Source organism: Aspergillus nomiae (assembly GCF_001204775.2).
Source record: "Aspergillus nomiae NRRL 13137 chromosome Unknown contig00001, whole genome shotgun sequence".
In the NCBI taxonomy this organism is placed as follows: domain Eukaryota; kingdom Fungi; phylum Ascomycota; class Eurotiomycetes; order Eurotiales; family Aspergillaceae; genus Aspergillus; species Aspergillus nomiae.
Window position 1 is genome coordinate 37,056 of NW_015378056.1, and position 21,836 is coordinate 58,891.

A 21,836-nucleotide genomic window follows, 5' to 3' on the forward strand; every position below is an offset into this window, starting at 1 on the left:
GTTGGATTCGGTGGACGGTGGTCCAGGGTTGGTTAAAAGCTACTCTATTTTCCTCGCTAGTCAAATCACAAGCGAACAAAAGGGGTTTTATATGATCTAGACTGGACACTCTTCGAAGTTGGCGCAGCTAATAGACTCATATGCATCCCAGCATCTGTCTTTTATAGATTGCTCTATATCCTCGTACCAATAGGATGCACCTTGTATTTGCTATTTACGTCTATTAATTGGTCTGTATTAGGTATTTTATGTACACTCACTGCTTTGACTGTACATCCATCAACAATATATCCGCATCTATGCTCTTATATTTTACGTTGGGTACACGTTGACACTGAATGAATGAATATGAAGTTTTATGAAGTTCGCAGCTGGGACAGAAACTTCAGAGCGTGCCCCACAACGGCTTGCCGCTTGTTGACATAGCAGTACTCCGGTAAGAAAGGGAAAGCAGGAGTCCTGTATGGTGAGTCTCTATCTATCTTAGAGTTCAAGAGGAAGTTAGTTTAGCGCTCTTGGGAAACTGAGGGTGGTGGATAACGTAGTTGGAAATCACGACTGGGCGAGTGCGTGGACGAAAGAGTCTATGTGAGTGGTGGGAGGCCTGGCAATTTAGCGGCCAGAAACAGCGTCACTTCACGCCGTTCTTGGCAGCTCGTCCACAGACCACCATTATCTTGTTCATAGTGGGTAAACAGTACAAGGATAGACAATGAATGGAAAATATACAATCATATAGAATAGTAAAGGAAAATATCTACAACGTGTAGGATCAAAGATAACAGAAAAAGCAGTACGCATTTCAGATAACTACTCAAGCAATAAAGTGCATTACATACACCACAATCCGTGAAGATATATATCTTGGATACACAACAATACAAAACCTCTTATCTGGCAGATGAAACTCACACTACAGCTAACATCAGGCTACATAAGCTCACATCTATGGCGAACATGTCATATCCTCAGCGGTTATCCTCAAGGTCGTCAATCAAGTCGTTAGCAATTTCATAACCTGGGAGTTGTTGGCTTTCTCTGTCTGCCAAGACTGCAGGCGCTGGATCGCGAACAAGGGCTAGCGCGGTTAGTTTTAGACGGCTCTGACTGCCACCAAAGGCCGCAACTTCAATCCTTCTTTCACGAGTCTCGATGCGCTGCTGCTGAATGACTACGAAATGACAGATCTTCCCACCTTTCTCAATCGCTAGATATGAAGGCCCTCCGTGGCCACTTCCTGAGAAGACCTAACAGAGCCACTTTTTTCCGCCGTGGTAGCCCCCAGGATAGACTCTCGGCGCCCTCTTTTTCTTCCAGCAGGTTCAAAATCAATGAGACCCAGGGCATCACAGGTCCACAACATGATCTTGAAGCACTCAATCGGTTCACCTCAGGTCGTTGGCTTTGGAACGAGCGACAGCAACTTGCCAGTCGCTATGTTAAATTTGACCTTTCAACGCTTCTGCAACTAGCGACCTCTGCGATCGGATCGAGATCATGCACCCAAGTGTTGAAGATCTCGGAGGGCCAATATGACAAAGTTTTCCAGCTGACCGTGGACGATGGTCGCGTGGTTATTGCGAAACTTCCAAATCCCAATGCAGGCAGACCACATTTCACGACAGCTAGTGAGGTTGCAACCATGGACTTTGTATGGCCTGCTTTCTTTTGTACTGCGAATCGCGATCTCTTTTTGGCCGTCGGTACTAACCATAGTAGTTAAGAAATGTTCTAAACCTTCCTGTTCCAAGAGTGTACGCATGGAGTTCTCGAGCATCAGAGAACCCCCTCGGAGCAGAGTATATCCTCATGGAGAAACAGGCCGGCGTGGTACTAACCGATGTATGGGACATCATCAAGGAAAAGCAGAAAGTCCAAATTGTGGACCAAGTTGTTGATATTGAACGGCGCCTGGCAGCTACAAAATTCTCTAAGTTCGGGTCCTTGTACTATAAAGACGACCTTCCCGACAACTCAGATTCTACTTCGCCTCTTTATTTTGATTCAACTGGGAATGAAGTGCGCAGCAAAATGTTTGGCATGGGACCGATTTAACCACCGTTCTTTCTTTGACTTCGGGAGAGGCGCGTTGAATATTAACCGTGGCCCATGTAAGTCCATCACCGACTCGTATAATTTCAGTATTCTGTGCTTCTCCATGCACAATGTTTAGGGTCAACTGTCACACAAGCGATGACGGCTATTGCGCAGAGGGAAATTGCAACTGCAAAGGCAGGCCTCCAGTACCCCTTCATGCCTGAAGGTCTTTTCTATGGACCCCGGCAATACCAGCCTAGCCTCTCCAAAAAGCTCTCCGCGTTGGAAAACTATCTTAAGGTGGCACCTTATGTCCTCCCAGAAAATAAAGCCACCCATGCCTCCGTTTTATGGCATGGCGATCTTCATTCGCAGAATATATTTGTCGACCCTGAAGACCCAAGCCGGATTGTGGGAATTATTGACTGGCAGTCTGTCAGTGCATGTCCGCTTTTTATGCAGGTTGGGTGCCCGGTGTTTCTCGACTACAACGGCCCGGTTCCTGAAGATTTAGGGAAGGTCCCATTACCACCAAATTTTGACTCCATGGGTCCAGCGGAACAGCGCAAGGCAAAGGCCCTTCATAGAGCACAGACACTGCACAATCTCTACTTGGTTCGGTGTCTTCAGGTCAACAAAACAATCTTCCAAGCGATACAGAAGCAGAATACTCTCCGGCACCAGGTTAGTGTGGTTCCGGGGTTAGTCTTGATGGACTACGAGCCGATCCTCAACAGCTTGTTGAGAGATGTCGAGAAGGAATGGCCAAGCATTGTGGGTGGGGGGAAGGATGGCAGCTCTCCTAGTATGCGGTTCCCGTTACAGTTCTCGGACGAACAGATCCAGCAGCAGCAACAAGATGGCGAGTTATGGGCCCAAGGTGTTGAACTCATGGATGCATTCGTTGGCGACACTGGCTGTTTTAAACACTGGGATGGTAGGGTTAGCGACGTCGATTACGAGAAATCGAGGAGAGAGCTAGACGAGGGAGTGAAAAGGTTCTTAGACCGCGAAGCCAGGGATGATGAAGAATGTAGGGAGTGGCTCAAAGCCCTACCATTCGTGGATTAAAGCGTGAGGCAAGGCTCCCTTATTTTTAGCATTTCCAGCATTCTAACGATACTGCTGCCCACTTCGTGCCATGTATTTCCCCAACATATTAATCTGCCATTAATTGGACGTATAATAGTAATGTTCCATAGCATCTGACACTTTATAGAGTTGATTCCTACACGAGATACTTGTTCTAAAGATTGATAGCTGATGATTATTGACCCAAATAAGGATATCGCAGAGTTTCCTCGTTATCGTCGACGGCCTCCAAGAAGCTAGGAATTAGTGGCTCAATGCCCCCGTCCAATGCCAGAGAGCTCCATTCCTGCAGACTAAGTTCTTGGAATGGCCGACCGTGCACCTTTTCCATATATTCTTTGAAGCTCTTCACGGGAACCTTGACATTGCTTGAGTGGTGGAAGAAGCACACCCCGGACGTGGTAGGCGATGGTGCATTCGAACGCTTGGTGAACCTAGACATCACTAGCGTGGCGATCTCATCCGCAATGATCTCTACCTTCTGAAAGTCCAAGTATCCTTCCATTCTGGTAAGGCGGGGTGTGGCACCGAGATTGACAGAGTACCGCAGGAGAGAGTTTAGTGCGTCCTGGGCTGGAGCTTGATCGCCGATCGGTGTGCAGGGACGGTGGATACTAACGCTTAAACCAGTTTGTTCGGCGACGCGCTCGAGGAAGACCTCGCTTGCCCATTTGGTTGCCGTGAGACCGTCAGACCCGTCGAGCGGAGGAGGGTGAAAAGACACTGATGTAGGCCCGAGGGCAGTCTTCCCAGACTGGAGGATGACCCTCCCGGAAGAGATATAGTGCAAGGGGATTTGTGACTGAAGGGCAAATTGGGCGAGGCAATGGGTTGAGCCTAAATTCGGCACTTTCAAGGAGTTATAGGTGTTAAGACAGTGGCCGTTCGAGCCGCCGTGGATCACGACGTCGATACAGCACTGCAGGGACGCCCATTCCGTAGTAGAAAGACCGAGCGTTGGATCAAGAAGGGACCCATAATAAACCAACACCTTGTCACTGGTGGGAAGGACGTGGTCTTGCTCCTTTTCTACGGCAATACAATGCACTCTGTCCACTTCAGGTACCCGGAGGAGAGCCTGCACCAGGACTCTCCCAAGGAAGCTTGTCGAACCGGTAAGGAGGATCTCACAACCCGATCCATTGTACCGCTTAGATACGATACCTTGTGGCATTGCGGTCGCACAATCGAGGAGGTTTTGCGGTATAGATGTTTCCGCGAGCCAATTGATCGATGTTGATGGTGCCTCGGCTTTCCGAGCATCCACCTTGAGAGCCATCTGCGCCAGCGTGCTGGCTCCATACAGCTCGCGGAGAGTCAGTGAGACCCCAATGGATGTGCGAATTGCACCTTGTAACCTGACCAGTAATGTGGAATTTCCACCGAGAACAAAAAAGTCAGACTCGGGCTGGATCTGCTTACCAGGCAGCAAAACTTGCCAAAGAAGTTTAAGCTCACCCTCGCCCAACGTAAGCCGCTTAGATGGTTGGCTCGCGGTAGCTGGTGTCGTCCACGGCATGCTATCTATCCTTTTCCGGTCAATCTTTCCATTTGAGTTTCGAGGTAGTTCGTCTAGGCAAATGACCGTAGACGGGCGCATATACTGTGGCAAGGGGAGATCGCTGGCGAGATGCTGTAGCTCAGCCTCAGTGGCAGTCTGTCCAGGCATTAGGGAAACAAAGGCGACGAGGATTTCTGAAACATCCTGGCCCTTGACACACACGATGGCTGATGAGAGCAGATTCGGGTGGCAGTTTAGCATAGTGGAGGCGACGTCTTCGAGGTCAATGCGAAGTCCTCGAAGCTTGATCTCTGTGTTTCCATCCATTCGGCCCAAGAGGACCAGAGAGCCATCCTCGAGTAGTTTGGCTTTGTCGCCGGTACGGTACATTCGAGTCCATCCTCTCGCCACATCTTCTGGAAGAGCAAATGGGTCCTCTACGAATTTCAACAGAGTCTGCTTCTCATTTAGGTACCCCAGTGCAACACCAGCGCCACTGATACAAATTTCCCCAGGCTCCCCAGTGGGAACAAGGTTGCATTGCGCGTCCACGATGTACAGAGAAGTGTTTGGAATTGTTCTTCCAACGCTCCGTGCGCCTTCCAGCTGTGAGGCAGACATCGTCTCGAAGGTTGTACATGCCGAAATCTCAGTCACACCGTAGGAGTCCTGTACCACGGGACAATTCTTTCCCAGCCGCACAAATTCTCGCTGGAGTTGGTTGGTGAAAGGCTCACCACCGAGACAGGCGTGCCGCCATCCAGCGTAATGATTGAGATATTCACGACCATTCTGAAGCATGACGAGGTATTCCGACGGAGTGGCTAGCGTGAACGTTACTTTGTGGTCATGAATAATTCTTGCAATTTCCATCGAATCCCCACGTACGTCTTGGGGTACAATGACAAGCTTTCCTCCGTTCATGATGGCATTGAAAGTTTGTGCAAGCCCCATATCGAAGCCCAGTGAGCTCTGTTGTAGGACGACCGTCGAGCTATCAAGACCGAGCTCTTTTCTCTTGGCGGCGAGGTAGTTGATGAAACCGCTCTCAGGCAGACGGACGCCTTTAGGCTGGCCTGTCGAGCCGCTTGTGTACAGCAAAATCGAGAAACAATCACCATTTGCACCGTTTGTGAACTTCATGGACGGAGCTCGACTGTCTGGAAGATCGGAGATGTTGATAATGGTTGATATCCCTAATTCTGATGCTTTCTCAGACGTAGAAGAGAGACAAAGTAATGCCGTAACAGGGGAAGCCATGACCATAGCTTTGTGTCTTGCAGTAGGGAGGCTCAGGTCGAGGGGCACATACACCGCACCGATGCGAAAAATTGCTAACATGCTCGCCACCGAATTCATAGATGGGTGGCACAAGACTGCGATTGTATCTCCAGATCGAATTCCTCTTTGGAGAAGAGCTTCCCCAATACGAGTGCTCTGCGCGAACAGTTGCCGATAGGTGAAATCACCAGTTTGATCCGTCACGGCGATCTTACCTCCATATTGATCAGTGATATCCTGGAACCTTTCTGCCAACGTCGATGGCCAGCCATGAGACACCCGCTGGCCACGTTGAACCGAGAGGCCGTCCTCCTTGATGGGGGAAAACGTGGCAAGACTGCCCCGAACGGAAAGCGAAGGGTCGGACGACATAATATCAAGGAGCCTGATATATTCATCCATGATTGATTCTGTGGCTGTGGGCGAGTACAAATAGTCCCGACAGGTCACCTCCACAATGTAGGTGCCGTTCGCACATGGAGTGACATGGAAGGAGACATCGTACGGCGCATTGCCCATCACGCTCCGATCATAATTGAGGTCAAAGTCGTCCACTGACATCCTGGTGATCTCCCCCACGCGGTAGTTTATAGCAACCTGGAAGAGAGGTGTTATATTCAACACGCGCGGGATATTCAGCGCATCCACAACCAGGTTGGAGGGAACTGAAGAGTGCGACAAGGCGGTCAGGACTTTCGAAGATGTCTTTTGAAATATATTCGCAAAGCTGTCCGATTGTTGGACGTGAAACCTCAGAGGCAACATGTTCAGAAAATAGCCGACTGTGCCGATGAACTGCTGGTGTTTGCGATTTGCGTCGCTCATTCCGATGCATAGATTTTCGATGTTCAGTAGTTCGGCGAGGAGGGCCTGCAACGTTGCTAGGTAGAAATGAAAGGGTGTGCCCCGAAGACTGCGACTGGCTTTCTTGATCCTGTCTGTGACTTCAACACCAACATACCGCGTCGCTGTGTGGACCTTGAAATTATCTGTTGCTGTACGGGTCTTCTCCTTGGCGAGAGGGAGAACAGGCATTACTTCTGGCGGTGGTGAAAGCTCGGACTTCCAATACTCGAGCTCTTTTGCGAAAGCTCCATTATCGATGTCACGATTCAGCATTAGAGAATAGTCCACGTATTGCGCAACCTCATCTGGTGGGCTCTGCTCATAAAAACACTTCACATCATGCAGAAATGTAGACCAACTAGCCCCGTCCATAACAATGTGATGGTAGGCAAATATGACTGTGTGCTGGTCCTGTCCAATAGACACCACCGTAACTCGGATGACTTCACCGTGTTCTAGCCGCCATTGGTACGACGCGAGCCTGTCAAACTCCTGTGTCACAGAGGCGGCGCTTGAAGCCGTGATATGTTCAAAGAATGGTGGTGAGGTTTTCAGAACACCCTGAACGAGGTCACCATTATTAGGATGTGAAAAGAAGGCGGTCCGCAACGACTCGTGCCGGGAGATAGCCTCTTCCAAGGCTCGTTTGAATTTGTCGACCATAAAACTACCCTGAACTTTGTACGAAATAACGACGTTGTACTGGGTAGGGTCCTTCATCCAGTGGCCCGCGAACCAGATCTGCGATTGGTGTGGAGACATTCTCTCAACCCGTGTGAACCTTGGTTCTGAGACGTCTCGTTCCTGTTCAAATCCGGAGTCAGAAGGGCATAGGGCACAAGACGACTCCGAAGTACTGGCGTCAAGTGGCAGGTCTTGAACTGAGGTGCCGTGTTCCGAGCTTGATGCGGTTGTGACCAGGTCTATGCAATCAACATCTTTGGCATGTAAGTCTTCCTCCTGCGACACTGGGCCTGGACTGCCAGGCTGGAAGGAGGCTTTCTCGCATAGCTTTGCGACAGTGTCCAGCAGTACATCCATGGGAGTAATGTCAACATCGAGCTCTTTGGCAAACAAGACCTGAAGATCCACTGCTAAAAGGGAATCACAACCTAGATCCAGTAGTGGGGTGTGCAGATCCAATGTTTGATCGGTAAGCCGAAGAATTGACTTGACCTTGCCCGATAAACGCGCAAGCAACATGTCATATGCATTTCGTCTTGGCTCCAATTCCTCCAACTGTTGGCTTGAAGGAGGGAGGGATGACGAATCCACCTGTTCAGTATCTTGCCTCGGTTTGGCTTCAGATTGTTTAGTAGTGAAGTGAGAAAGCAGGTGGTTTGAGATACATGGGAATTCTCCGGTCTCATCAACCTGGGAATCTATCATTTGTAGACCAAAGAATATCTCTGCACTACCTTCGGATTCAGGTTCTCCAGCAGTTACCGCTTCACCAAAAGCATGATGTAGATCTGACTCAGATAGAGGCGCGTATCCGTGGTGCATCATGCGCTGGACCACCTCCCTGCCTTGCTCGGCAAAGTACCCAGTATCGACAACCATACCCAGGGCCAACACGGACCCTACCAGGCCTTTCCGCCTACGCTGGTGAATGAGACCTGTCATAAACTGTGACGAGGCGTGATATGCTACCTGCTTTGGGGTACCGAGGACAGAGACAAGGGATGTCAAAATCACAAAGAAGTTCAGTGTTCGTGTGGGGAATAGCTCATCGAGATAGCTTGCGGCATTAATCGTAGCATTCGCGACAAGACCATCCTCATCATGAGCAGCATACTCTAGTCCTGTGTTGGATAAAGCCAAGGGAGCATAGCAGACACCTGCAATAGGTGGTAAAGTTTCCTTTATGTGGGTGAAAGCTGACAAAATGGACTTTTTGTTCAGAGTATCCATCTTCAAGGGCTTTACGGTGGCTCCTAGACGAGACAGTTCCTCTACCCAAGCCTCGTGCACGCGTGGATTTCTGCTCGAGAGAACAAATGTCCGTGCCCCATTCCTCGCCATCCATGTCAAAATTGATAATCCAAGTGGTGTTGTCATGTCAATCATCCAGTAGGTTCCGCTTGGCGAGAACAGGTTTGCGGTCTGTGGGCTTCCACCCTGGCTCGATGTCGGAGGAGAGATTGTCCAATCCACTACCTGTGGATACGTGACCAGTGGATTATTTGGTGAGACTTTTGTCGAAGAGGTAACTGCCAGGGCCACCCGTGAAGAGTCGACAAGCTGGTACATGCTTGAGCATAGGTATCCACGATAAGTTGGCCAGGGTTTGCAAGAAACGCACGATGATATAGTTCCGCCACCTGGATCTGTTTTTGAGAATATATTCTGCGAAGCATGGCCACTACATGGTTATCGAAAGAAGCAAAATCGACAAAAGTCGAAACATCTGGCGGCAACACGCGCTCAACCATTCGCCGCGATGCGTGAGGGTGGACTGCTATCCACCCTTGAGCGATATCATTCGACTTCGAAGTGATACAATAGATGGTGTGCTCAGGCCCGCACACTTGCTCTACAGCCGCAGCAAGTAAATCATCAGGCTCATACAGGAGAGTTGGCCCATGTAGAAACTTCAAAAGCAGGTGTGCTAGGATGAAGCTAGCAGTAGCTCGCAATGTATCTGGGCTTAAGTCATCTCCATCAACAAGGTGGTGAACGTGTTCAGGCCTTGCTTGGACGACAGATGAAATCTGATCAGAAATGCCGATTACATTTTCCTTTCCATCGAGGCGTGTACCAAACCAAAGATAGGCATCCGTACATACAAGGCAGGAATATTTGACTTGAACGGCTACCGAGGTTTCCAACAACTCTCTTGGGAGAATCACCGATGTCTGCGAGGGACACGCTTTTGGACGAGGTTCTTGGTGTCTGGACCTGTACCTCTGATTTCGTTTTTGGTCCCAGACCAGGCGCGGAATGCGCAGTGTGTATCCATCCCAGTGTAGCTCAGGTTCGTTTGTCCAAAGCATTTGCCTGTCTGTCAACATGGGGACACTAGACCATGTGAGGCGCAGAAAAACCTCAACTACAGTGGAAGGCGAAACGTTCTCCGTAGTAGACAGATGTAGGAATTGAAGGTTGATGTCATTTCCCCTTTCCAATCTCATTGCTCTCCCAATGGCGACACTTATGCTTGGCATTTTTAAAGATGTCAACCAGAGGACGTGCTTTGACCTTGTCACAAGCTCCTTGAAACTGAGGACCCTCTCGCGGAAGTCTCCCTCGGCGAAGAAAGGCTCATCAAGCTCCAGCAGGGAGATAATGGCATGTTTCTTAGTGAGAAGATTGAGGTCCAACTGGTCAAAGTCTTCCACTATTGTTGTTGCGGTGCCTGATGCAGCGACAATCCTCCGAAGACTCTGCAGGAGGCGTGCTACTAAGAGTGTCTTGCCCCCAACGAAGACCACAGTCTCCCTCAGTGGCGCCAGCCCGGTCGAATTCATCGGCTCTCGAAGCGTCAGGACTGCATCGTTCACTGCCTGAGTGACAATGACTGAAAGGCCATCCTCATATGGATGAATCGAGCCATGGAAGATGTGATCGATGCCAGAGAAACCTTTAGAGAGGAGTTGCGTGTTACATTCAACAGTTGACATGTTCGACCAAGTCTGGGCATCGTGATCGTATCCTTGCCACCACTGGGGAAACAGCCCACAGACACACAACAACGACAGTGGCATTCGCCCGGTCAGTCTACCGAATACAAGGTAACCACCGGGCTTTAGCATTGCGCGGCAACCTTCCAAGAGACTGGCAGATGCATCGGTTGCTCGGAGAAGATTGGCAACAATGACCATGTCATACTTGTCTCTGTCATGTTTACCATCGTTCCCCGTGCTAAGATCAATGACCTTAGAATGTAGGTTGCGATGCTGTGCTGAGAGCCTGGCCACCGTCTGTTTTAGCTGTATTGGAGCTGCGCTGCTCAGGCAATAGGAAGTATACCTATCATCAAGAGCTTCTAAAATCTGCCGAGTGATCGCACCAGTGCCAGCATCAAGCTCCAGGATATCCATGTGGGGATGCTTATGTACAATACACTTAACGATACAACAAAGGTCTTTCATCCATGGAGAAAACATCCCAGCAACGTGGGATAAGCTGTCGAGGGTGCTACCACCGTTCAATATGCCAACAGGGTCACTTTCCCCTCGCAGGATTGCTGGTAAGGCCATACCCAGTGAATGCAGTGACTGAAGATTGACAACCCCCGCATATCCTTTGATCATTGCCAGTATACTCTCTTCCGACATCTGGGCATCATCTGGCTGAACAAGGTAGTCTTCAGAGCCCTTGCCATCATCCGTAATGCGGCTAATCTCACGATACAAAAGTTGGTGGTGAGGGAGAAACCATACAGACTCGAGTGGATCAATCTCATCTAGCAGTTTTCGGAAATGATACAAGGAGACGATATCTGCTGCGTCTCTCCACGCCATCACCTCATCTTGTGTATTATATGAGGACATTAACGAATATCCAAAAGGGTCGCTCTCCCACACCACGTGCGAGTACAAGTTATGGCCGGTTGAAACATGGGGTAGATCGGTACATTCCATGACCAAGCCCTCAATCTGCACCATGGTGTTGCCATCCGGGTCATACAGCGACACATCGCCTTCTACCCCTCGACTGTCCACTGCAGTCACAAAAGCATCGATCTGGCACGACAAACTCCTCAGAGCAAAGTGAGGCTGAATGAGAGCTCGACGAATCTCCTTTGCATGGAACGAGGTGCCCAATCCCTGGCTCAATGGCGAGGCAAAGGCGCACGTCATCGCCTGGAACGATGCCTCTGGTATAGCCGGGTGAAGTACAGATCCCGAAAAGGTTATATCGGCTGGCCAAACCGCAGAAGCAGCGGCTTCGCCGAGAGACCGGCGGATCGAGGTCATGCTTCGAAAAGGTCCGGAATAGCTAGTGCCAAGTTGTTCAAATGACTCGTAGAGATCATCGACATCTACAGGCGCGAGTAGGGGATTCCGCTGTTCCCTTGGGGGTAACTGGTCACAATCATGATGGTTGGCTTGGCTGACAGAGAGTGTTAAACATGCAGTGCATAGCTTCGTTAATACTGATCCGCCGCTAAGGCTCGCATAACAGGAAGCGTCAGCATGGAGCCTGGCGTTGGACGGTGTCTCGGGATGTTCTTCACGGATTCGTAGTGTCGTGATATATTCTATGCCATCGCCATGCTCCTCCAAAGTCAGATCTTCCATGGCAACGAAATTCTTGACCTCAACTAACACAAGGCATTGGCACTTAGCCGCAGAGCTAGCAGCTGCTAATAGAGAAGAAAGGTAAAAGGCAGTCGAAAGTACCCCCTGGCCCTTTTTCCTGTGCCCCTGAGCCCATGGCATCTCCTTTAGATACAGAATATTTCTCCAAGACATTTCGTTGGGGAATTCACTGGCAGACCGCCGGCCCAGTAGCGGGTGCAGTTGTATACCTTCGAGACGATATCTTCGCGATACGCGAGATTCTCTCCAGTATCTCCGCGTATGGTCCCAGTTGTAGGCTGGTAATCCCTTTATTAGTTGCAAGGGTTGATTGCCAAGATTTTGGAGGAATCTCCCCATGTCCACACGTTCAGCCATACGTTCCCAAAGGGAACCGACCGCAAATGATGCAGCGTTGAGATCATTTTGTCCTCGGTGAAGCATCGAAATGTAAAGAGCGCCTGAACTCCCTTTTGATTTCAAAGTATCCAACACTGGACCACAGAGAGCTGGATGAGGACCGATCTCGATACACACACCGATGTTGTGGCAGCTACCCAGTGACCTCTCCACTGCCTGCGAAAAGAGGACAGGTTTGACCATGTTCTCAACCCAGTAAGTCGCGGACAACGCTTGAATATCGTCTTTTGTTACTACACTGCTTCCAGTGACGCTTGATACCCATGTGCAGCCACTCCTGGGTGTTCCCACTTGGATATTACACGCCTTCAATGATTCAAGATATGCACTAGCACATGGCACCATATGATGTGAGTGGTACGCAACATCAACATGCAATGTTCTTGCAAATATCTTTTTACGGTCAAGGAGTGCCTTGGCTTCGAGTATCGCATCATAATCGCCGGATAAAGTTGTGCTCCCAGGCCCATTGCTCGCTGCCACCACGATCCTGCCCGAAAATGGCGGCTGAGAGCACAATTCACAGCCGTCAGGAAAGGAAAGTCCAACAGCTAGCATGCCGCCTAACTTCGCTGGCTTGCTGTGCATTCCACGATAATAGGCTATCTTCATGGAATCCTCTGCTGAAATGATATTGAGCGCATACGCAGCCACTATTTCTCCGGATGAGTGGCCCACAACCACATCGACATGGATTCCACATGCACATAGGAGATCATAGACGGCTATCTCAATTGCAGTTGTTACCGGCTGACTGACTGCGGGATTAGAGAAGCTTGACGGAGGTTTTTCTGCCAGAAGTTCGTCCTGAAGGGACCAGGAGGGGCCGTCAGGAATATTTGCTAAAGCACGCTCACATTTCTCGATCGACTGGCGGAAGATGGGAGACGCACGTAACAGTTCACGCCCCATTCCAGCCCATTGTGCGCCCTGCCCTGTGAAGATGGCCATAATCCTTTGTGATTCGGGTGAGTGTCTCCATGGCAAGTGACTTTGTTCGCCCCGTTTGCCGCCTTTGTACTGCTGGATGATATTTTCTGTCCTACCGAGAAGCTCCTCTCGGCCTAACGCCGTGAGCGAGACCTTGAAGGGAAAGACGGTTCTTTTGGCCAAGGTCCAGGCCAAATTACTCAGATTCAATGCTTCATTCTGTCTGACATATTGGGCTACTTGCTCAATGAGCGAATATAGAGAATCTTGAGTCTGGGCTGAGAACACGAATGGCCCGGCGGGTACATGCTTCTTGAGCATCCGCTCTTTGCAGTAACTGACTTGACTTTTCAACTGGCTGGGCACGTAGCTCTCAATGATTGCATGAGCATTGGTCCCTCCGAAACCAAACGAGTTCACACTCGCTCTCAAGGGACAGCCAGGGGCTACAGATGGCCATGGTACAGTGCTTGTTGGGACTTCCAGGTGGTCGTAGAATGGAGTGATTTTAGGATTGAGATCGTCAAAAAGCATGTTTGGCGTGATGGTGCGGTTCTTGAGGCACAATATCGCCTTCATCACGCCTGCGAGACCTGCACAGCCTTCCAGGTGACCGATAAGAGTTTTGATACTCCCCACATAGAGCTTGTCGTTTGGACTGAAAACGACGGTCTTCGGGTAGAATGTCTGCTGGATTGCCTGTGCCTCGACGGGATCTCCAGCCTGGGTACCAGTGCCATGGCATTCGAAATATTGACAACGATCCCGAACCGGATCCAGACCACTGCGTTCATAGGTCTGGCGTATTAAGGTGGCCTGGGCCTCCGGATTGGGCATCGTAATTCCCGCAGATCTGCCGTCCGAGTTGACCGCAGTCTCCCGAATGATGCACTCTATATCGTCGCCATCTTGCAGCGCCTGATCCAGGGTCTTGATGACGATTGAGGCGCACCCCTCCCCTCGGGCGTAGCCGTCAGCAGCCCTATCCCACATACGACACCTCGACGTTGGGGACAGCATATGTAGATTGGAATGACTAATATAGACCTCAGGGTCGAGCAAGAGATTGACGCCGCCTACAATAGCGGTTGTACAATCGCCATTTCGCAGACTCTCGACCGCTTGGTGCAATGCCACCAATGAGCTGGAGCATGCCGTGTTGAGGGTCATTGATGGCCCTCTCAGGTCAAAGAAGTACGAGACACGATTTGAGAGAATGCTGGGAGATGTGCCTGTTGCATGCCATCGGCTGATTGTGTCCAAATCACGAGCTTGAATGTCATGATAGTCAGAGGTCATCGCGCCAATAAAGACGGATGTGTCTGAGCCGCGCATCTGGTTCAATGTATATCCCGCAGTTTCGAGTGCTTCATAGGTCGTCTCGAGTAGGAGCCTTTGTTGCGGATCCATTGCCTCTGCCTCCGCCGCACTGATCTTGAAGAAGGCAGCATCGAAGCAATAGACATCGTCCTCCAGTAGGTAGGATTTATTTGGGACATCAGTAGCCCCATGGTGCTCGCCATTGTGATGATGGAAGCTGGAGAGGTTCAATCGCTTGGGATTTACATCCTTCAGGACATCCTTTGGGTTCGACAATAGCTCCCACAGTTGCGAAGGCGATGTTACATCGCCTGGGAATCGGCACGCGGTCCCAACAACAGCAATCGGCGTTTTCATGGCAGCAAGATAAGGCCTAACATTGACAAAAGAAAGCTTTCCAGCAAAGAGATAGGGGCGGCGGGTTTCGCAGCGGAAATGCCTGAACGGCTACAGTAAGAGTGAGTAATTTCTTACATGGAACCTACGAGCTTTATCCTAGCATCACGACATTCAGCCCAATGCAACAGCACTTGACGGGCTGATCCATTGCATCCCCTCGGCCTACTGACCCTAACTGTCCACGGTGCGTGGCATTTTCAATCGCTTACGGGAAAGCTCGTATTATGGCCGCCATTCAGCTGAACCAACTTCCTATTTAGTCATAGGAGGGTCAACTTCGCCTCAGCCCGTTCGATCGCCATGCATGTCGATCTCCCATTTCGTCTCAATCGGTTGGACAACGACCATTGCAGGATGTTTCATCATGCAGATGGCCACTCGGTAGATATGATTCTACGTCTTGGCGATCAATATCTTACTGCTTGGCATTGCGAAAACCTTACCCTAAGTTTCTCACCTGCACCTTGACATACTGCATGAGATAATAATAAACTCTACGTTTTGCTTCTGTTATTAGAAAATCCCCTTACTTGTATCAAGGGTCCAAGAGAATCGCCCGCGGTCCTCAGTGCAGGTGTCAGTGGGTTTACGAGAAATATGGCTATAGCAGCCTGCCAGTCGGACCTTGGCACTGCATTCCTCGAGTACCAGCTCGTATAGCCTGCGTCATGCAGTCACCTTCACAAACACACAGAGAGGGTGATGCCGCCCCCCACCCCCCTAGAGAACCATGAATATCATACTATGACCGGAACAGAAAAGGCAGGGGAGTATTCCATCGGCTCACCACGCCGTTTGACTCTGAATCCATACTGCAAACCAGCAACTAGAACGCTGCACAATGGAAATTTCCAGGAAATCACCAATACAGCTGCCAAAGCCCTTCCGCGTACTCAGCCAAGCCCTGAACCTCTCGAACAGTGACCACGCGAAATGGTGGTATAGCACTGCCCCAATGTTTGCCGCCATGATGGCGGGGGCCAGCTATGACGTTCACGCACAGTACAAGTTTCTCTGCATCCACCGCGAGGTCATCATCCCGGCGTTGGGTCCATATCCTGAGAAAGGTCAACCCATGCACTGGAAGAGTCATCTAACGCGCTTCGGACTTCCGTTCGAGTTAAGCTTCAATTATTCAAAATCGCTCCTGCGGTTTGCCTTCGAGCCCCTCGGTCCCCTAACGGGCACGCTGGAGGATCCGTTCAACACCAGAGCCATCAGGCCTGTTCTCCAGGACCTCAAGGCCATGGTTTCAGGCCTTGATCTGGAATGGTTTGATCATTTTACCAAATCACTGGTCGTTTCCGACAAGGAGGCTCAAACTCTGTGTGATGGAAACATCCCAGTCCCCGTCTTCAAGACGCAAAACAAGTTGGCGGCCGATCTGGAGCCGTCTGGCGATATTGTCTTGAAGACCTACATATACCCCCGGATCAAGGCTATCGCGACCGGCACCCCGAAAGAGAAGCTCATGTTTGACGCAATCAAGGCCGCGGACCAGGGTGGTAAAATTGCCAGCCCACTGGCCACTCTCGAGCAGTTTTTGGCTGAGCGGGCTCCCACCCTCCTCGGCCACTTTCTGTCCTGTGATTTAGTGCAACCATCTGAGTCCCGGATCAAAGTCTACTGTATGGAACGTCAGCTGAGCCTGGCTTCCATTGAAGGGATCTGGACTCTGAACGGGCGACGGAACGATCCAGAGACTCTGGAAGGCCTGGCTGCCCTCCGAGAGCTGTGGCAGCTTTTGCCCGTCACGGAGGGTCTATGTCCACTCCCGGACTGCTTTTACGAGCCTGGTACCTCCCCGCAGGAACAACTTCCTTTCATTGTCAACTTCACGTTGTCTCCGAAAAGCCCACTTCCCGAGCCCCAGATCTATTTCCCTGCGTTTGGTCAGAACGATCAAACCATCGCACAAGGACTGGCCGCCTTCTTTGAGAGTCGAGGGTGGGGTGGCTTGGCTGGAAGCTATCCGTCCGATTTGGCATCGTACTAGTAAGTCTTGACCTGTATATCACGAATGAAATGAATAGAGTGGGGCTGATCTTCGCCGGCAGTCCGGATGTGGATCTGCATACCGCAAATCATCTGCAAGCGTGGATCTCGTTCTCGTATAAGGGAAAGAAACCCTACATGAGTGTGTACCTTCACACCTTCGAGGCTTGCGGAGTTGCTGCGCAAGGGGTGACGATGTGCCGTGAGGGGCAGACCCTTTGAGATCAGCTTCCCTCTTCGTTTCCATGCATACATTCCACGTTTCACTCGCTCGTGTTCGGGTCGGGCGAATATTCCATCCTGGACATGAGGGTTGGAAACCCAGCGAAATGTCCGCGTATGTCCGTATTAGCAACGATCAGAGCCCTTGTTGCCACGCTGACTCCCCATCAAAAGTTTCCCCCTTTCTAGTTGCCCATTCTACACCGAAATTCAATATGTGTTCCGCATGAAGTTTCGCATTCCTATTACCTAAATGATTGAATTCAACAGTTGTAGCTCAGTATTAATATTTCATTGAAATGATATTGTGATGCAATCTCATTAGATGTCGGAATGCACTAAGTGGTAGCACCATGTACATGATACTATCAATAGAAATTGCTGCCTCCGATACCACGTCTACGTCAGGAGTTGGGATATCTTAATGGTTTTCTAAACCTCAAGTACATACGGAGCTTTGGATGTAAAACGGTTGTAACTATCTGGTATCGATACACTTTACACGTGCAATCTGCGAAGCAAATATCGGTCATTAATGTGTAGGTCGAGATACATAAGACTGAACCCACAAGCTCTAGACAACTATCAGGGTGCGGCCGCCATTCTACAAGTGCACAAAATCAAGGGTCCACACACCCAGAACAGCGACTAAGACGCCACCATCTGATCGAGAACCTCATCCGTATACCCCCTAAGCAAGGCCGAATAATCCGACGCCCAAGTGAGGTCCTCTGGCACCGGTTCGGGGATTCGGTACACGCCCTCATCCAAGAACTCAAACTGGGAGATAGCATCGACCCATTTCGCGAATGCTTCCCGGTCCTGGAGCTGGCCTGGAGGATATTCAGTCTTTTGCCCTGTGTTCAAGGTCACGTAATCTTCGTGCGCAGGAGCAGGGTTGCGGCGCCCATAGGGCACTTGAAGCCGTCCAAGGTAGATCCGAGTCTCAGTCGTGTTGAAGAATCCCTCCACATCGTAATTCAGAGGCGTATTATCTTCGGTGTAGTAGGTTTCGCCGTGACCGCCCAACTAGTCATTGCGTTCAACGACAGTGACGGTCTTGCCTTAGTCTTCGAGACGAAGCGCGTCGTAGGTCCCCGAACTGCCACCACCCAGGCTGATTACATCGCGAGAGATGGTGTCATGGGCAACTATGCCATTCGCCAGACTAAGACAGGCGACACTGGAATGGCCAAGGAAGCTAGCAACCTTAGCAGCGATCTTCGAGAATACCAGAACGGAAAGTCAAGGGATGACGGGGAGACAGTCCAATGAGCAAATCCACCGATTTAAAAGTAGACTCGCAGTCTTTGTTTCATCGTGATTTCCCGCCCACGATGTCCTAGGAATCGAGGGCAGCGCCTCCACACGCTGACCACTAACTCTGAAGATCATATTGCGACCGATGAAGCGGTTGCCTTGCTTCAATGCATTCTTGATCTCAGAGCAAATCTCGATGCTCAAGGTTTGTGCTTGGTCAGCTGTATCGAACAGTTATTCGAGCTGAGAAACAGGGCGTTGATTCAACCCTGGCTCACGAAATGACTGGTCATGACCGTCTGGGCCTGCAATAACCTTCAATAAGTGGAATCAGACATCCATCTAGTGAAGCCATGCCGGTACGCGTGCCCGGATATGGCATGTGCGTGTCGATAGGATTGCATTTCTGAATTGCCGGGTGCCACATTTGCCAGTCTCGCACGCCTGTACGGATCCTGCACACTGTCATACTCACCTTCCGGTAGCATTGCATCTGAGCGAGAAAGTCTTAGCAAAAATAATTGACATGCAAGGACATTGATGCTTGCCTCGTGAGGTCTGATTGAGCCAGCCACGAATATCACCTTGCGTCTGCATACATTGATTCTGGCTACGTTCAGCCCACGAGCGCTTGGGTTCCTAACGATCTCGCCATGCGATGCCTGAAGCATTCCCATGCTATAAATCTTCAGTACGTATCATGGAGACCCAGCGATTTGCGAGTTGGGTTCTCCTTCAATCCACTCGCGTTGCAGGGATATTCCATGCCCTTCCTGCACCCTCTCGGGAGTCGGTTGAGTGTAACCAAGGATATCGAAAAGTAGAGGATTGTGTAATATATCGAACGACCGTAGCAACAGCTATGAAAAATTGCAAGAGCCACAACAAGAAAGCAACAGAGTCTGACTACGGAGAAAAGCTTATCTGCACAAACGGTCAGAGTGTCTTCACCTCTATCCTATGGAACGGCCCCGTTATATGATCACCCAACCCTTGGGTAATCACCGAGCTACTTCATTGGTACGCCTACTTTCTCGTTTGTTCGTATTAGTTCTCAGCCTAGAGTCGAATAAGCTTACTCCAGAGGGTCCAGGCTACTTCAAGCAAATCGGGGGAATGTGGCGCCATGTGCCTCGTAAAATCATATTATCCGTCTTGCTTGCTCTGTTTTCTTTGCTTACTTATTCTTCTATGTCTTTCATTCGCTGGCCAGTGGTGATCCCAGCAGGCTAAGCAAGGGGCCCTGGGGAAGGCGCGCACTACCGGGGCGAAATAAGGCAGCTCCTAAGTTAGCCTGTTGTACCAGTATGACCCGGTGAGCACAACCCATCTTCCTCTCTAAAGTGCCTCCATACCAATCAGAATCGCTAACACCCTCATCACAAGGTCATAGATAGGAACATGGGTGACAAGGAAGAGCCGCCAGCGATTCGCAGAACACACAGCGGTCATGAATGGGGAGGCGAGTCTGCAGAAAAGGTATCCCATCCTTCGACCCAGGAGGTGGCCTGGGATGAGCCAGCTGATCCTGCGCGACCGGTGAACTGGTCGAGAACCAAGAAATGGTGGAATATGGGAATCATCTCATATCTCACCTTTCTCACACCCTTGACCTCGTCCATCGTCGCACCAGCACAGGGGCTCGTAATGAAAGAATTCGGTTCCACCAACCGGACTCTAACTTCCTTCGTCGTCTCCATCTACCTCGTCGGCTTCGCCGTCGGACCGCTGTTTCTGGCGCCGCTCTCGGAAATCTATGGTCGGCTGCGCGTCTACCAGGTGGGCACGTTAATCTTTACCGTCTGGAATATCGCAGGCGCTCTCTCCCCGAACGTCGGTGCGCTTCTCGTCTTTCGCCTGTTCGCTGGAATTTCCGGCAGCAGTCCGGTCACCCTGGGCGCGGGCTCGGTCGCGGACATGTTTGCTCGAGAGGAGCGTGGAGTCGCCATGTCCATCTATGGGCTGGGCCCGCTCCTGGGCCCCGTCATTGGGCCGATCGCAGGTGGCTACCTTTCCGAAGCACAAGGCTGGCGATGGGTCTTCTGGTTGTTAGCCATTGTGGTCAGTGGCGTCTTCGATCCGTTCACTCGTGGTCCAAACTCACTCGTTCATCGATATAGTCAGGAGTCGCCGTTATTCTGGTTATCTTTGTGCTATCCAAATCCTACGAGCCGGTTCTCCTGCGGCAAAAAGCGAATCGAGTCCGAAACGAAACCGGATCGGGGGCAGAACGCTGGACGGGCCCTGAAGCTGGACTCTAAGAAGGTTTTCATCCAAGCAATAACCAGACCAACTAAATTACTCTTTCTTACTCCAAATGTTGCCTTGTTCTCTCTATACACAGGTGAGTCGCTCCAGATCGCGGACGCGGCACGAAGCGTAACCGTTGCATGCCCATAGGCGTGGTTTTCGGCTACCTCTACCTGCTCTTCACCACGGTCACGGAAGTATACGAAACCACCTACCATTTCAGCCAGGGCGCCACCGGACTTGTGTACATCGGCATTGGTGTCGGAGCCCTCATTGGTATCTCCTGCTTCGGCGCCTTTTCCGACCGGATCCAAAATCGCCTCATCGCCCGAAACAATGGCCAACCGGAGCCAGAATTCCGGCTCCCGCCGCTCATCCCAGGGAGCTTCCTGATACCCATCGGTCTCTTCTGGTACGGCTGGTCCGCCCAGATGCATGTCCACTGGATCATGCCCATTATTGGACTGAGCTGGGTCGCCTGCGGGATGATCGCCACCCTGCTTCCCATCCAAGCGTATCTGGTGGACGCGTTTGGCGAATACGCTGCCTCCGCCATCGCGGCTAATACGGTCGTACGGTCCATTGTCGGAGCCTTCCTGCCGCTTGCCGGACACTCGATGTATGCGAAGCTGGGGCTGGGATGGGGGAACTCCTTACTGGGGTTTGTCGCCTTGTGTTTGCTGCCGGTGCCGGTGGTGTTCTACTTTTATGGCAAGAAGATCCGCATGAACTCACGGTATCAGGTCTCGGCGTGATCAATCATTGGGTAATCGTTGGGTGTTGATGAGATTTAGACCACTTGCTATCGGCCCATCTGCTCTGTTTCTCCTTATATATATCATACGTGTAGTGCTGGACACATTGAAAATGCTTTCGAACTTATTTAAGGGTTGGCGCTGAAGGCGAGCATGTCGGCTGAACCGCTTCACAGCTCCCAGATATACCGTCTTTCCATTATATATCACGAATGAAAAGCGCGCCTAGCACAGTTGTTATCAAGCTATCCTCTCTTTCTCGCAGTGTGAGTACCTATATCT

The 21,836-nt window shown here is 50.6% G+C and overlaps 4 protein-coding genes across 4 annotated transcripts; 3 read left to right on the forward strand and 1 right to left on the reverse strand.

Annotated features, from left to right (window-relative positions):
• Positions 1-1,213: 1,213 nt before the first annotated feature.
• On the forward strand, positions 1,214-3,108 carry ANOM_000153 (aminoglycoside phosphotransferase family protein; the record flags this gene model as incomplete). Its single annotated transcript, XM_015545411.1, has 3 exons — positions 1,214-1,651; positions 1,720-2,019; positions 2,212-3,108. The coding sequence occupies 3 exons, from the start codon at positions 1,214-1,216 to the stop codon at positions 3,106-3,108; spliced, it is 1,635 nt and encodes a 544-aa protein (XP_015412601.1).
• A 196-nt stretch (positions 3,109-3,304) lies between these two features.
• On the reverse strand, positions 3,305-15,030 carry ANOM_000154 (polyketide synthase-nonribosomal peptide synthetase hybrid; the record flags this gene model as incomplete). Its single annotated transcript, XM_015545412.1, has 2 exons — positions 3,305-8,917; positions 9,031-15,030. The coding sequence occupies 2 exons, from the start codon at positions 15,028-15,030 to the stop codon at positions 3,305-3,307; spliced, it is 11,613 nt and encodes a 3,870-aa protein (XP_015412604.1).
• Positions 15,031-15,913: 883 nt separating this feature from the next.
• ANOM_000155 (tryptophan dimethylallyltransferase) lies at positions 15,914-17,289 on the forward strand (the record flags this gene model as incomplete). Its single annotated transcript, XM_015545413.1, has 2 exons — positions 15,914-17,067; positions 17,130-17,289. 2 exons carry the CDS (start codon positions 15,914-15,916, stop codon positions 17,287-17,289), a joined length of 1,314 nt encoding a protein of 437 aa, XP_015412603.1.
• A 2,661-nt stretch (positions 17,290-19,950) lies between these two features.
• On the forward strand, positions 19,951-21,554 carry ANOM_000156 (MFS transporter; the record flags this gene model as incomplete). The annotated part of the gene is made up of 2 exons (XM_015545414.1): positions 19,951-20,893; positions 20,950-21,554. 2 exons carry the CDS (start codon positions 19,951-19,953, stop codon positions 21,552-21,554), a joined length of 1,548 nt encoding a protein of 515 aa, XP_015412606.1.
• Between the last annotated feature and the right edge of the window lie 282 nt (positions 21,555-21,836).